The sequence below is a fragment of the Sciurus vulgaris genome (genome assembly GCF_902686455.1).
Source record: "Sciurus vulgaris genome assembly, chromosome: 3".
Lineage (NCBI taxonomy): Eukaryota > Metazoa > Chordata > Mammalia > Rodentia > Sciuridae > Sciurus > Sciurus vulgaris.
Window position 1 is genome coordinate 37,970,881 of NC_136463.1, and position 15,966 is coordinate 37,986,846.

At 48.0% G+C, this 15,966-nt stretch overlaps 1 protein-coding gene across 8 annotated transcripts in view; it reads right to left on the minus strand.

Annotated features, from left to right (window-relative positions):
- Positions 1–11,942: 11,942 nt before the first annotated feature.
- ACACA (acetyl-CoA carboxylase alpha) overlaps positions 11,943–15,966 on the minus strand; it is a 273,697-nt gene continuing 269,673 nt past the window's right edge. For all 8 annotated transcript variants that reach the window (XM_079132070.1, XM_079132069.1, XM_079132077.1 and 5 more), the window contains one exon: positions 11,943–14,248. In XM_079132070.1, coding sequence (XP_078988196.1) covers positions 14,125–14,248 — 124 coding nt within the window. In that variant the 3' untranslated portion in view covers positions 11,943–14,124. The remainder of the gene's footprint in view (positions 14,249–15,966) is intronic.

Below are 15,966 nucleotides of genomic sequence, written 5' to 3' on the forward strand. Positions count from 1 at the left end.
CCAGGGGTTTATTTCTTGTTCCCCAGGGAACCCTTCAAATCAGTATCCTCCTGTGGGAGGATTAAAGAGCTGCCTGTACTGGGCTTTGAGATGCTCCACTGAAGGATGGTGGATAAATGGAAAGTGACACCGTCATCCCCCTCCCTGGCCCCCATGCTTCCGACTGCTAGGTCACCAATAATTTGCTTTCCTCTCCCTTCTCTGGTTTTAATGCCTCCATCCTATGGATCTCCCAGGCAGGTTTCCCTCATCTTGTAGGACTTTGAGTTCCTCTGGGCTGTTCTGTGCTCTGCTTTTGGCGCATAGACATTTCTGTGAAGGACACTATCAAAGATCCATTGGTGAACATCATTTGGAAACCCTGAGTTCCGGTAGAGGTCCCTGGGCCCCACAGACTTGTATCCCCAGTTTAGGAAAAGACTTTCCCTACTGAAAGGACACAGGGAAACGTGGCAGGACCAGGATGTTGGGATGGGTGAGGAGTGTTTGGATAAGACCCCCAAAATACAGGAAAGAAAAGCAAAACTAGAACAATAGATTAAACTGAAAAGCTTTTGCACAGCAAAGGAAACCATCAACAGTGCGAAGAGACCACCTGGAGGGCTTTTGTTTGTTTTGAGATGGGATTTCACCATGTTGCCCAGGTTGGTCTTGACTCCTGGGCCCAAGTGATCTCCTTCCTCAGCCTCCCAAGTAGCTGGGACTACAGGCACCAACCAGCATGCATGCAACCAGGGCTCACGAATGCATAAGGAATTCAATAGCAACAATCATAATCTGATTGAAAAATGGGCGATAGACTGGCATGTAGCTCTACGGTAGAGCAAGTGCTTAGCATGCTTGAGCCCTGGGTTCAATCCCCAGCACAAAAGAAAAAGAAAAAACAAGGCACTAGACTTAAACAGACATTTCTCAAAAGAGAACATGCAAAGAGCCAACAGGCATGTGAAAAATGCTTATGAAAAACTAATCATCAGGGAAGTGTAGATCAAAACTGTCACGAGACCACCTTCTCTGTAGAAAGACAGAGGTGGGCGGTGCTGGAGAGGACGTGGAGAAAAGGAACCCTCGCATCTGGCTCTGGAGAATAAAATGAAGGTAGCCACTGAAGAACAGAACGGAGGTGCCTTTAAAAATGGAAAATAGAACCCCTGCCCCACCTGGGACTCTGGGTATCCGTCCGAAGGAGGTGAAAACAGTGCCTCAGGGAGCCAGCGGCTCTCCCCAGCTCCCTGCTGCTCTACACGGGGACAATGTGGAATCAACCTAAGGGCCCATCAAATGTTCCAGGTGAATGACGGAACATGGAACACTATTCAGCCATAAAAGGGCCAAAATCCTGTCCCTTGTGATGACATGGGTGAAGCTGAAGACCATTAAGTAAAATGAGCCAGACGCAGAAAGACAAGGCAGCGACCTCTCTCGCGTGGAATCGACAAGAGCGCATCCCATGGAAACTGAGGACAGAAACTGGCTAAAGAGGCTGGGAGGGCCAGGAAAGGAGGGACAGAGAGAGGTTCCAGCCACTGACACTAAGTCAGAGCAAGGAACTCCCGTGTGCTCTGGCTCTAGAGGGTCACTAAAGATATCAGTAATGCACTGTGGATTGCAGAAAAGCCAGAAGGATCTCGAATGTTTTCACCCCAAAGAAATGATAAATGTTTGAGAGGAGAGATGTTTCCCCTGATTTGAAAATTACGCAATGTACGCACGCACAGAAGCATCTCGCAGTAGCCCACAAGTAGTTACAAATTTTATGTGTCAATGTAGAAAAAGGTCAATTGGCGCAGAATCATTGGAAGATATCCAGAAAAGTTTCCTTTCAGAGGCTGACGCTCCTGTCTCCACACGCCTCGCCAGCCCCTCTCCGGGCTCACCGCCTGCTTCCCTCTTACCATTTGACCCAAAGGAAGCTGAGCCGAGGCTGAGAATGAAGCCACAGATGACATTCGTCATCAACCTTGGTTCGGTTCCCCAGGATGGAGCGGCCACTCTATATGGAGCGTTAATGCCAAGATCCATGTCACCCCTGGGCCAAACTCAGGAATGAGGTGGCCACAGGCCTCAGCAACACTTTAGATGAGAGATGGGAGGGGGTCAGGAAGGAGCCCGAGGCTGCTGCACAGATCGTGGTCTTTGATGCCAGGCTGTATGCTGGCCTCTGGGACACCCCGATAGTGCCACTCTGTGCCGGCTGTTCTGTCGTGTATTTAACAGACTGGTCCAAACCAGGGGCCTTATCCCAAACCAGTGAACCTTGTTTCCTGCGCCTTCCTTTGTGTTTTGCTTTTTAAACTGCTGTCACGTGCCGGTGCCCTGGAGGAGTGCTGCTAGAATTAAATGGAGCTTGTCTTCATGAACCAGGACCTTTTGTTTTCAAAGCTTATCTACCTCATTCTCTGTCTCATCTTACTTCCTCTTTCTTCGTAACATTTCAAAAATAATTGCCAGTAATTTGGTAAGTTCATTAACTAATTCTCTCTTAAGTCCAGGGATCCATACCATGCAGCAGATACGTATATATTCAATTTGTCCAGCAGCTGTATTGATGGAGGCCTCATTACCTGTTCTGGGCGATGGGAGAGGCTCGTGGTACCTGCCAACCGAGTGTGCCTTATCTAGCTTCTGTTTTTCTTGTGTATCTATAGATTTCCTTTACTGTGCCCTTCTTCTGTGGGGTTTCCCAGAAGGGTCACTGCCTTAGCAGCATTTATATTCCTCAGAAGTTTGCTTGGTTTATTTCCCCTGGTTCGGGGTTCTTGGAGTTCATTTGCTGAGGTCAAGGACGCTGAATTCTCAGGAAAGAAAATTTAAAAGAATGTGGGGAGGGAGGAAAGAAAGCCTATCCCACATCACTGATAGGATAGAAAAAGAATATAAGGTTCCCCAATAGGCAATCTGACAGCAACACATAAAGCTGCCTGTCCCCCCGGCCTCCGCCTTCCACCCTCTTTATGGCTGGATTGGAAATGAGCCCTCTGCAGGCGCGCAGCAAGCCAGGCTGGCTGCTTCTCATTGCCATTTGCCCTTTCCCAAGTTAGTAGGTGCCGTGTTCATCCATTGCCAGGTTCTGTTAGTCCTGGGTGGGCTTCTGTGACGTTCTGGGTAGAGGACAGCTGTGAATGAAAGTCAGAGAAGTGGAAAGAGTCCAAGATTGGAAATCAAACCCGCCGGGCTGCGGCGTGGAGGAAGCTGTGTAACCTCAGGGTTCCCATGAGTAACATGAGCTAACCCAGTTTGGGGTTTGCCCCTCTGCAACAGCTGTTTCTAGGCAAAGGCAGCTTCTGAGACTTAGGTTTAGCCAGGTGTGAAATATTTGTTCTGTTATTTACCCCTACCATGTGACGGGCAGATTGAGGCCTAGCAAAGGCCTGTTTGGCAGGTGACCCAGTCTCTAGGATGGTTTCTGCTGCCCTCCCCCTCTGCAGGGTTCTGCATCCTCTAACCTCGGTCTGACCAAAACCTCGGCATCCACTGGCTTTGCCACTCTTAATCCTGGCTGGTTCTCGCGGAGGACTGTTTGATTTTGTTGTATTGTTTTGCAGTGCTGGGTACTGAACCCGGGACACACACATGCTAGGCAAGTACTCTACGACTGAGCTACACTTCCTATTTTTATTTTGAGACAGGGTCTTTCTGTGTTGCCCAGGCTGACCTTGAACTTGAGCTCCTCCTGCCTCAGCCTGCAGAGTCAGTGGGATTATAGGTGTGAGCCCTGGTGCCTGGCTCTGGAAGCCCAGGTTCTAAACCTATTTTCAGGCCTGGCATAACGTTCGCAAGGTTCTGGTTCTCCAAGGCAAGAGCTCAGCCTGGCAGGAGAGCAGCCGCCCTGGTGCTCTGAGCACCCCTCCTGGGGCTTCCAGTTCTGGCTCCGAGGGATCAGCCTCCAGGAATGCCAGACGCCTTAGGATGCAGGTGTCCCTGATTCCCAACACAAAGCCATTAGCCTGCTGCTCTGTAGTTTGTCTTTCCATGAAGAGTGCAGCTCTAAGTTTGGTTCCTTCACCTGTGTGGCCAGTCACCTTCCTCTGTCCTGGGGGAGACCAGGGGAGGCCAGGAGGTACCTCTTGTAACCCTAGGAGGGGCCTCAGGGCATCTAGACCAGAGCTGTCCCATGGAACTATCTAGGATGCTGGGATTGTGATCCTGTCATTCTGTGCTACCTCATATGGCAGTTAGGAACCAGGTGAGGCTTTCAAGCACTTGCGGTGACTAGTAGCTACGATGCTGGACAGTTCAGGTCCATCTGGCTACTTCGCAACCTTCTGCAAGTCAGAGCAAACGCATCGTGGAAAACGGTGAATGGTCAACAGATGAGGGAGTGGGACTCCAGCTGCTCCCAGGCTGTGGGTCCCTGCCTTGCACTCTTGTGCAGTCCCAGCAGGCTCTGCTTTCGACCCACATGGGCCTGCGCGTAGCTTGTCTCCACTCGCTTCTGTCCTAAGACCTGGGGTAAGTGAAGGAGCCAGGACCTTCTCCTGAAGGATTAGGCTGGGAACTGACTTCCTGGTGCCATAAAATTGTTTTCCAGTTTGACTCTTGTGTCCTTTAAAGTTGTAGCTGTGCACTTGGTTTTAAGAGCTAAATGTAAGGCTAATAGGGAACACTTTAAATGTGATAACTCCAAGTTCATATTGTTTGAAGAGATAAGCAGAAAGGGGCAGGTGCTTTTGAATCCACTTATCAGTGCGTTAGCAGCCTCCTCGCCCGCAACCCCACCCAGGTGCTGCGATGTTCCCTGAGGATCTTGGAATTGGAGGCTCCCAGGCTGTGGGGTCACCCTTTCATCTGCTCACCTTGCTAAGGAGGTCAGGGCTTTGTTCCCTGCTGGAGCCTGGGGGAAAAGGGGACACCTACTGGGCCAAGCAGGAGGGCTGGCCTGGGGGGCAAGCCCCCATGTTTGGGGGCCTCAATCCTTTGAGTCCTGTGGAGAGTTTATGTTTTAAGGTCATATCCCGATCTTCAAGGAGGAGGGCGAGGGGATGAATGTAAGCCCTAGTTCTTGGTTATATAATTAAACCGAGATTTTCCTTCCTGGAGGAACAAAAAGAGGCCAAGGACAGCTTAATTGAAACCTCAGGATTGCTTCTCTGCATGGCCTGAGCAAGTGGGCCAGGGGAGGTTTCCAGCTCTGGTCCCTGTGAGCCAGAGGCCCCTGGTCTGGCCTCTGAGGGCCGCAGGCTGGAGGGTCTGTCTGGCAGGGAGCCTGTGGGTGCCTCCCTTTAGGGCAAACGCTTGTTCTCTGGCCCAAACTCAGTCCCAGGTGAAACTGGCCACAGCCCAGCCAGCATGGCCTCATCTCTGTCACTGCCCACTCCTGTGGTTCTTATGGTTCTGTCTTCCCGAAAACAGCAGTGCCCGCAGCTCACATGGGCTGCTCTCAAGTGCCGTTAAAAGTGTGCATCTCTTTATTTATAAGGATGTGAGCCAGGCTGGCTCTTCTGAAGTCGTTCATTACAAATAAGCGATGGCAAAACAGTGATGCTTTATTAATTGCGGATATGGCTGCTAATTAGAACCCAGGCATGTGTTCTTTATACCTGTTTGTACACTTGCTCTAGAGCAAAGGGCTTTCTCATCTCTCCTTGCCTCCTCCCCAACCCCAGAAGAGAATTTCAACTTTAAGACAAACAACTTCATTTACAAGTGTGTCTCTAATTAGCTGCAGAATTAGGAAAGCTGAGTTTTCCCCCATAGATCGGCTAAACCCTCGAGGGAGACTGGTGGAATAGAGAGAATCGCATTTCCAATTATTTTGTTGAATTGCTAATTTAGTTATTGTGCCTGGTGTAATTGTGATGGGTATTGGGTGTGCAATTCAATTTGTTTTAAATATTTGTGGGAAGGCTGATCAGTAATGGAGCTGACCTATTTTATGGCCCAAATTGAGAAAAAAAGACTAAAACACAACAGCCATAAAGATATAGTTTGTTTCCATTTTTATTTTGATCTCTCTCATCCCTCTTAAGACCATTGATGCAACAAAAGGATTAAATTAAAAGATGACAGCCCTTTGATCTTCCCCCTTTGAAAGCTCCCTGTCCTTGGTAGTTTAATATGCAGATGTTTTAGAGTAGAGTTTCCACGCATAGCTGGGGGTAAGTTTCCACCTCCCAGAGTTGCATTTCTGTGTGCCTAGGTGTGACCTGGGGTGTTGGGCTTGGCAGCAGAGCGTCAAGCTGCAAGGGCAGCATCTGCAGCAGAGGGTTCACGGCCCTCGAAGCCACAGAGGATGACTCCTACTGTACAGCAGTCCCTGGCGGAGCCTAGGACCTGTGCAAAAAGGAATTGTTCCTCCAGGGATGGGTGACCAGCGCCCCACCCCAGGCAGCTTCTGCACAAATCTGCTCTTTGTTGGGCTGAGCCTGCAAAATTGTGACTAGTGCTAGGCATGAGGGTCCCTTCCTGCCAGCCACTCCAGCTGGAGGCTGAGCTGGAATTTCCCTCTCCAGCCAGTGTCTGCCTGGAGGGAGGTTTCTGTTGACATTCCTACTATCAGTCTGGGCCTGGGGCAGGCCTGTGGCTTGCAGGGAAGAGCAAGGGACAGGGCTCCAAGGGGACTTTAGGTCACAGAAGCAGAGTACTCAATTTCTGCGAAACGTGTGCGAGTGTCAGGAATTGTCATGGTCAAGATTGCTTGCAGGTGCCTGGAGCCCCTCACCCTTGGGCATCCCTGGGCCCTGCCAGGCCATCTCAAACTGGCCAGGGCTCTGTTGGGGCTGGATCAGAGGGTGGCAGAGCAGATTTTGAGAAAAAGGTAATAATAAAAATGGGTCACAGGAGCAGCTGTTGTCTGAATTTGATCCTAAAAGGATTTATTTTGTAACTCGATTAGCTTACAAAGGTGCCAGGGTCAATTTCTGTGCTTGACTGCTGAATGGAAGTCTAAGCTTCATTATTCCCGGGTTAGCAATCACCAGGGCCTGCACCAGGAACTTCAGTCGGGTTCTTAGCAAGCGTTTCTAGCGGACCTGGGAGGGAACAGCAGAGGAACACACTCCTGGTGCTGAGGAGGAGCAATGCCTGGAGACACCAAGAACCCAGCTGGCCCTGGAGCTGGGTGTGGAAGGAAGAGGTGGAGGCCGAGGCAAGTCTGGGCGGCAGGCCACACAGCGCTGCCCCTTGAGCTTCTATTTGACGGCTTCATTATTGAGGTATAATTTACATACCACAAAATTCACCCACTGTAAACATACAGTTCAGTGCTTTCAGCAGATTTGTGGAGTTGTGCGGCCGCCCTTGCACTGCACTCGTGGAACATTCCATCACCTGGAGTTCCTCCAGGCTGGTTTGCAGTAAATCCCCGATTCCGGCCCCCGGTTGTCACTTACCTGCTTCCTGTACTTGTAGATTTGCCTTTTTTGAATTTTCATATAAAAAGAATCATCCAACATGTCTTTGCCCCCGGCTTTCGCTTAGTCTGAGGCTCATCTGTGTTCCAGCATGCCTTGCAAGTTGAGTCCCTTTTATTGCAAATGAGTGTCCCATCCTGGGGACAATGCCCCACTCCATTCCTCTCGTACTGACAAGCATTTGGATTGCTGATTTTGACCATGATGTATAAGCTGATATGAACAGGTGCGAGTCTTCGTAAAACATTTTCATTTCTCTTGGATACATACGTTGGCATGGAATTGCTGAATATATTAATGGCATTTAACTTTTTAAGAAATTGCTGAATGTAGCCGGGCCCAGTGACTCACACCTGTAATAATCCCCAGCAGCTCAGGAGGCTGAGACCAGAGTATGGCAAGTTTGAGGCCAGCCTAAGCAACTTGGTGAGGTCCTATACAACTAAGATCCTGTCCCAAAAAGGGCTAGGGATGTGGCTTAATAATGGGTTCAATTAGTGTGGGTTCAATTCCTGGTCAAAAAAACAAAACAAAAAAGAAAAGAAAAAAAGAAAGAAGAAATTGCCAAAGGTGCCACTGCCACTGGCAATTGAGGGTCTGGTTTCTCCACATCCCTCCTAATACTTCTTGTTGTTTGTCTTCTGATGATAGCCATCCAGGTGGGGAATCTCATTGTGCCTTCAAATTCCATTTCCCTAATGACTAACGATGCTGAACATCTGCATCATGTTGGATTTCCAAAGGTTTTTTATGCTACTGTTGAGATGATCATGTGGGTTTTATCCTTTACTCTATTAATATGGTGTATTCAATTAATTGATTTTTGATGTTAAACTAACTTTGTACTCCCAGGACAAATGCCACTGGCTATGGTATAATCTTATTATTATTATTTTTTTTTAATGTTGCTTGATTCAGTTTGCTAATATTTGCTAAGGATTTTTGCATCTATGTTCATGAGAGATACTGGTTTGTAGTTTCCTGTGATGTCTGTTTGTCTTTGGTGTCAGGATAACACTGGCCTCACAGAATGGACCTGAGTGTTCCCTCTTCTGCCTCCTGAGTTGTGGGGAATGGTATTTCTTCTTTCAGTATTTGGTAGGGCACTCACCAGCGAAGCTTTCTGGGCTGGCTTTTCTTCGTGGGAAGATTTTCAATGCTTAATTTATTTAACTGGGTCTCTTCAGATTTTGTTTCTTCTCAAGCCAGTTTTGGTAAATTTGTGTCTTTCTAGGTATTCCTTTTATCTAAGTTGTCTAATTTGTTAGCATAAGGTTGTTCCTCAGATTCCTTTATAATCCTTTTACTTTTGGTAGGGTCCCTACTAATGTTTCCTTTTTCACTCCTGACTTTGCAAATTTGTCTTCTCCCTTTTCTTATTTGTTAACTTTGTTGCTCTTTTTGAAGTGCTAACTTTAGGTTTTATCAACCTTTCTCTATTGTTTACCATTTTCTCTTTCATTAGTTTCCACTCTAATCTTTGATTTTCCTTCCTTCTGCTTGCTTTGGGTTGTTTGTTCTTTTTGTTTCTTAGGGTGGAAATTTAAATTACTGATCCAGGTTCAGGCTAGTTATTTTTGAACTCTTCCTCCTTTCTGTTGTTAATTTTTGCTTTATGTATTTTGGGGGTGAGTTGTTAGATGTGTATACATTTATAATTGATATAGCTTTTACCATGATAAATGCTTTTTCTCTAGTGATAATTCTTAATATTTTGTCAATATTAATATAGCCACTTCAACTCTTATGGTCACAGTTTGCATAGTATATGGTTTTCTATACTTTTTATTTATGTGGGGGACGGGGTTCTTATACTTCTAACCCATTTGTGTCTTTGAATCTAAAGTGTTTCTTGTAGACAGAATGTAGTTGGATTTTATTTTTTCACCTAGTCTGACAGTCTCTATTTGTTGGAATGTTTAGGCATTTCAAATTTAACAAAATGTTTTTTGTTTGTTTAGTACTGGGGATTGAACCCTAGGGTATTCTGTCACTGAGCTACATCCCCAGCCCTAATTTTTTTTTTTTTTTTTTTTTTTTTTTTGAGATAGGGTCTCACTAAATTGCTGAGGCTGGGCTTGAACTTGGGAGCCTCCTGCCTCAGCCTCCTGAGTCACTGGGATTACAGGTGTGCACCACTTGGCTCTTACTTTTGGACGGGTCTTGCATTTCTTCATGTGCTCCTGGGTTCGGTTTGTGTGGGTGTGTGGAGAGCTTAGCAAAACCCTCTCTGGCTGTCTCACTTCCATTTCTGTTAACTTTCTGAGTAGGCTTCTGGTTTGTTGCTTAAGCCAGCCAGGACCACCACAGCAGGCTGGCTGGTCTTCTCTGTATGTTTGCTGCTAAGCTACTAGTAACTCACAAGCAACTGTGCATGGAATGTTGCTATTAGACTTCATTTTCATCCTCGATCCAGATTAGAACCTTTTTAGAGCCAGAAGAGATCTTCAGGACCTCCTCCTCCCGCCCTCGTTACATCCCAGGGAAAGCAGGACTTTAGAAAGCCCTCGAGTTGCTCAAGTCCCCAGTGGGGCAGGCTTGTGGGCAGCCTTTTCAACCGGCTGTTGCCTGCCAGGGGCACTTCTGTTTAGTGACCTTGTAACTCAAGGCCTAGACAATCCCTAGATCCTGCACTCAGCAGGGGGAAGTTTCTCTGACAATGCCCTAAGAGGAAGGTACTCCTGAGTGAGGACAGGTCTCCAAAAAAAAAAAAAAAAAAAAAAAAAAAAAAAGCATGGAGAAAACTGCCATGCATTGAGGATTTGCTGGTTACACCCAGCACCTGATTCATGCCAACTAATGTGATTTTTCAAAAAGCCCCACAGTGGCTTCTTAATTATCCACATTTCACAGAGGAAGAGTCAGGAACTTTCCCTTGGACAAGTGAGGGACCAGAGTGAGAGGCAGGAGAGCCCAGCTCAGACTTAATTCTGAGGTCTGCTCTTTGAAGCGACTGTGAAAGGACCTATTAGTATGGGCAAGACTGTACTTGGTTCCTCCTGACTCAAGGCCCAGACTTTTACAATGGTTTCCATCTCTCCTCACCTGCAGTCGATCCTGCTTACTCCAGAACAGTCATGGAGTCAGGATGCTTGGGACTCATTCAGTTCCCTCTGAGCTAGGGTCGTCCTAGGTCGTCCTATCTCCTTATGGCTCCTCATGGGCTGAGCCCCTGTGTGGTCCCAAGTCCTCCTGGGGCAGAGGCTCCGTTATCCAGCCACAGGGAACCCTCTTTTGGAAGGTGTTGCTCACCCAAATGCTGTGTTTATGGAGAGGTGCTGTGGCCATTCTTACTAGCTGCCCACTGGAGCGTCTTCTGGCCATCGTGAGGAGCCAGTCCACTTCCAGGTTAGTGAAACCCTGGCTGACATAAAGACAGAAGCCTGGTGAGCTTTTGTCACCTGAGACACATATAGGGTTTCTGGAATACTGAAAGTAGCTGAGGGCCAGGGTTGTGGCTCAGTGGTGAAGTGCTCTTGGGTTTAATCCCAGATGCAAACCAAAACCAAAAACAAAGTAAAGAAAAAAACTGGTAAAGTGTCACTTCCTAGCAGAAGAAAGCACTGCCCCTGTCAGTCAACCAAGTTACTAAGAGTCCAGGCCTGGGGCTTGGTCTGGTTCTCACCCGGCTGAGGGAGGAGGCCCAGGCCTCTCTGCTGGCCAGGACTCCCGCCCCGTCCACTGAGTGCAGCAGCCGGAGGCAGAGAAACAATGTCCCCTGTATCTTTTTAAGAATATCTGGTTTAGAGTGATTCAACCTACTTTTGAAATTTTATTTCATCTTGACAGAAGTCATCCTCTGCTTTGCTACACACCCTAAAGACAAGAGACCAACATGGCACTGAGGTTAACAATCAGCCAAGGCCAGTGATTCCCCCCAGCTTTCTTGTGGCCTGTACCCATCTTTGCAGATGTTCAGGGATTGGTGCTTCCTCCTGCCTCAACTGCATGGACTCGAGGGCTTACAGAGGGAGGGAGCCAACACAGAAGGCCGAAGGCAGTCGTGTTTCCTGCCCCCAGTGCCCTAAGCGCCTAGATTTCAAAATCCACTAAGTTCTCGAGTATTAAGAAAACTTAAAATCTCTCCTTACACGCCTCTAACAAGGGCCAGGTACCCCAGACTTCACAACAGAGAGCATTTCAGAAGGCCCAACTTCCTGCCTGCTAGGACGGGGACTTCCGAGGACTGGGCTCTGGCCACTTAGGTGGCTTTTCTCGGGGCTGAGGTGGGGCCGTGGAGCTGTTATCTTCACTGTACAGGCCAATCCTTCTTCCCTGTCCTAAGCTTATTCTCTTTTGAGGGACACCCCACCAAGACCCCTACCAGCTCTCAGCAGGCAGCATTTTCTGTGGAAAATGCTACAGAAACTAAAGAGCCCAAGCTCAGCTGTGGGTGTTGGCTGTGGTGTTACCTTGATTCAGCCAGAGACAGGTGGCAAGGCCAGCTTTTTGTGGCCTCCAGTTCACCCTTGTGTAAGTTCAGGAGACAAAGGGTGTTGGGTGTCACACCCACCACTGAGCCCCATTACAACCCTGCTGGTGGTGGTACAGATGAGCGGCTGGGCGTGGATTGAAATGACAAATCATGGCTCTTCTACAAATGTTGAAGGTTTATTTCAACAAAATGTGAAAAGAGTTCATCTGACTGAAGCTCCTTGCCCGTCGGCGACGTGTCCATCGACTTCTCGCCGAGATGGGAGCGGGCTGCATTGTGAACAGTGAACAGATAATGCAGCGAGCTCGGTTCCAGCGAGTCCTGGTCAATACATCATTTATCCTCCTGCCTCAGTAACCGCGCATGTGTAATGGGCTGTGGGAACATCAGATTGCTCATGTTCTGTAGCTCTTCCCAACTTCTCCAAATGAAAGATCCCTGTCCTGGGGATGGGGGGGTAGGCACTACAGAGTTCTGGAGAGGAAACGTGTTCATTTGAATGTGTCATAATCTGGCGGGGAAAGGGGAGCTCAATGAGCACAACCCGCCCCACCTCTGACAGGCAGGCCTCCAGGGGAGTAAATGATTTTCTATCACCTGTGGGCATGTGGGCTTTGATTTATTGCAGAAAAGTGCAGAGGAATAATCTGGTCAGACATGAATCCAGTTCTTACCTACTAGGTGTGCAAATAACTAGTGACAGTACAGGCTGCTTCCTGGACTGGGAATTGCTGCCCACTCTCTTCTGCCCTTCTTTGAAAGTGCCAAACGCCTGCACCTTCTGCCAGGGCAGCTGGAGGCCCCGACCCTTGGAGGGGCCAGCTGCGAGTGCAGCCCGGTGGTGTTCCTCTGCAGTCTAGAGCCGCCACGCTCCACCGCCCTGTCTGCACAAGGTGAAGAAGGGGAGGCGGAGCTCTTTCTTGTGTGTGAATAACAGGGTTAAGGCTCAAAACTGTAGCTTGTACAGAAGTATTCATACCCCTGCTTCTACTGCATCTTAGTGATTTCCTCCTTGGTCGTCAGTGACAAATGCAATTAGCTGCGCTGTAGGAACTGATGCCACCCCAGCCCTGATCACCTGCCACTCTTGCTTTAGGAAAACCAATGGGGGAATCAGTAAGCTCTATTCTTGGATAAACTGGTTGTTGAAAATATGCTCTCTCCACCACCCCTGTGGAGGCCCCTGCTGCTGGCCGGGGAGGGACCAGAAAGCCTGGGGGACAGCAGCACCATGACTGAGTTGTGAGGGAGCTTAAGGTCATGTGGAGTTTGTTCCCTGGAAGCCTTCAAACATCAGGAAGGTCAGTGCCTGGCGCTGGGAGCACAGCTGCCCAGGATCCTCCCGGCAGCTGTGGGGAGGCCTGCTGCCTGCGTACATTCAGGGAAAGAGAAGCAGCCCAGGGGGAACAGGAATGTCGGCTGCTAGGAGAGATGCCCCAGAAATAGGGACGAACAGTGCTACGGGCACCATAAGCTTCTTGCAACTGTCCAAGCTCCAGGCTTAACAGTGACAACCTTTCAAGTCCTAAGGAGAGCAATGTCTCCTTCTTGGCCACTCCTCCTGCAGCATGAGTTTACATAGGGGCAGAGGCTGGGCCTTCACACCCTGACCTTGCAGCTCCTAGGTGCAGCAGCTATGAGCAGTGGTGGCAGGTCAGCCACTTCCACATGTACTGAGAGAAGTTAACCTAAGGTCGAGGCCCCTAAGTTAACCTGGTCTATCTTCTTTTGCTTCTTGAATTGGGTTTCCCTTCATCTCTGAGTTCTCATAGAGCTTGCAGCAAATTTCATGCGCCGGTCTTTCTCCATAAGCAGAAATCTTGGTGTAGTAAACGGGGACTGGTTCCTCTCCAGTGCCTAGTGTGTGCTGGGCAGAATGTGGGATAATAAACGATGGACTTGAGGTTTCCTCCTCTCCTGGGCCCCAGCCCTCCTCTGCTGCCTGTGGCTGAGGCTCATGGGGCAAGAGGGGCTGCTGACTGCCTGAAAAGTCCTCACACATCCCCGTGCTGGGGCCAAGGGGCTGTCAGGGCAGTGTAGTAACAGCTCATGGTACTGCGCGTACCCTTCATTGCCTTCTCAGTCCTATGCAAGGAGAGAGGACTGTGGACACAGCCGGGGTAATAAATACTGAACGGTGGGGTAGGTGTGACCGGGGCTTTGTGATCCTACATCCCAGATGTCATGCATAACCTGAAACATTCAAGGGGAAGCAAAATGCCACTTTGACTCCAGTGCTGGGTCTCCTATGCCTTCTCATTACAGTGGTGTCTGTTGTAAGAGGCAGCTGTAGCCCTTTTCTCCAGAGACAGGGCAGGGATGAGCAGGAAGTTCTTCCTACGTGGAAGGGGAATCCATCGTGGAGAGGATTCGAACGACTTCTGCTCGCTGAGTGGGTGAGATGTGCTGGGTCATGTGGACGATGGAATCCATGGCAACCTCGGGATTGGCCTGTACCAAGCTGAAGGAGATTGAGGATGGTGAAAAGTGTCTCAAATAGGGCAGCTTAAGAACTGTCAGGCAAACATGGCCCACTGGCTTGCTTTCCTACATTAAAATGTCCCCAACAAGCCCAGAAACTTGGAAGGATGAGGCAGGAGGATTGCAATTCAAGACCAGCCTCAGCAACTTAGCAAGGGTTGGGGTATATATAACTCAGTGGTAGAGCACCCCTAGGTTCAATTCCTGGTACTGCCAAAATTACAAAACAAAAAAACCACAACCAAACAAACAAAAAACCCCAAATAACAAAACCCCCCAACTCCAAAACAGCCAGGCATGGTGGCATACACCTGTAATTCCAGCTACTACGGAGGCTGAGACAGGAGGATTGCAACTTTGAGGCCAGTTTGGTCACTTTAGTGAGACTATCTCTGTCTCTCTCACACACACACACACACACGCACACACAAACAAAAACGAAAACAAAAACAAAAAACAAAACAAAACAAAACAAAAAACCCCAAAACTGGGGATGTAGCTCAATGATAGAACACTTGCCTAGTTGGTATGAGGTCCTGGATTCTATTTCTAATACCATAAACCAAACGATGGCATTGACAGAAGTTTACATGAAACGGGTACCAACTGGCTAAATCAAAGATAATATGGTATCAAAATGAATACAGTAATAAATTATAAATTAGTAAAAACAAAAATTCATTAGTCTATACAAATAATGAATGTATAAATGATTTAGGGGAGGATGGAGGACATCTCTTTATAGAATCTGAATGGTGACTGATCATTGAGGAGGGTGACTGGCATTGGAAAGTTACCATTTTGCAATCTCATTTAGAGACTGGGTCAGGCAAGAGTCAAGAGTGGACATTAAGTCTGAGGGAAAATGTTGATGGGAAGCAAGTTATCTGCATGACCTTAAAAAGTGTCTTCCCAAAGACTGCTCATTAAGTGCAAGGAGGGAAAATCAGTAATTACACAGTGGAGAAACTGAGCAAAATCTTGACCGGGTGATGAAGTCAAATCGGGAATGGCAGGTGAACACCATGTGCCTCTGGATGGGGTGCTCTGTGAAGGCCGCATCATACAACAATGAGCAATGTACTGCAAATGGTAACTTTTTTTTTCAGTGCTGGAAGTGAAATCTAGGACTTTGCACATGCTAGGGAAGCACCCTACCACTGAGCTATACACATCAGCTCAGAAGGTAGACTGAAGATAAAGTTTTAAAATTAATGTTAAATTTGCTATATCTATGTACAAGAATATCCCTAGCTAGGCACAGCAGGACACACCTGTAATCCCAGAGGCTCCTGAGGCTGAGGCAGGAGGATCACAAATTCAAAGCCAACCTCAGCAACTCAGTGAGACCCTGTGTCAAAATAAAAAAATAAAAAGGGCTGGCCATGTGGCTAAGCTTTCATTCTGCTGAGATTACTAAATCCCTGAGGACCAGAGAAAGAAATGTGCCTCAGGGCTCTACTGTATAGCAGTCTCCGACAGCAAGAGACCACAAAAAGTGGCATCATGTCATGATTTGTTCTGAACTTTTTAAAGTATGTTTTAAAATATTTTTAGTTGTTGATGGACACAATACCTTTATTTTATTTATTTATTTTTATGTAGTGCTGAGGATTGAACCCACTGCCTCACATGTGCTAGGCAAGTGCTCTACCACTGAGCCATAATCCCAGCCCCTGTTCTGAACTTTTTATTCCA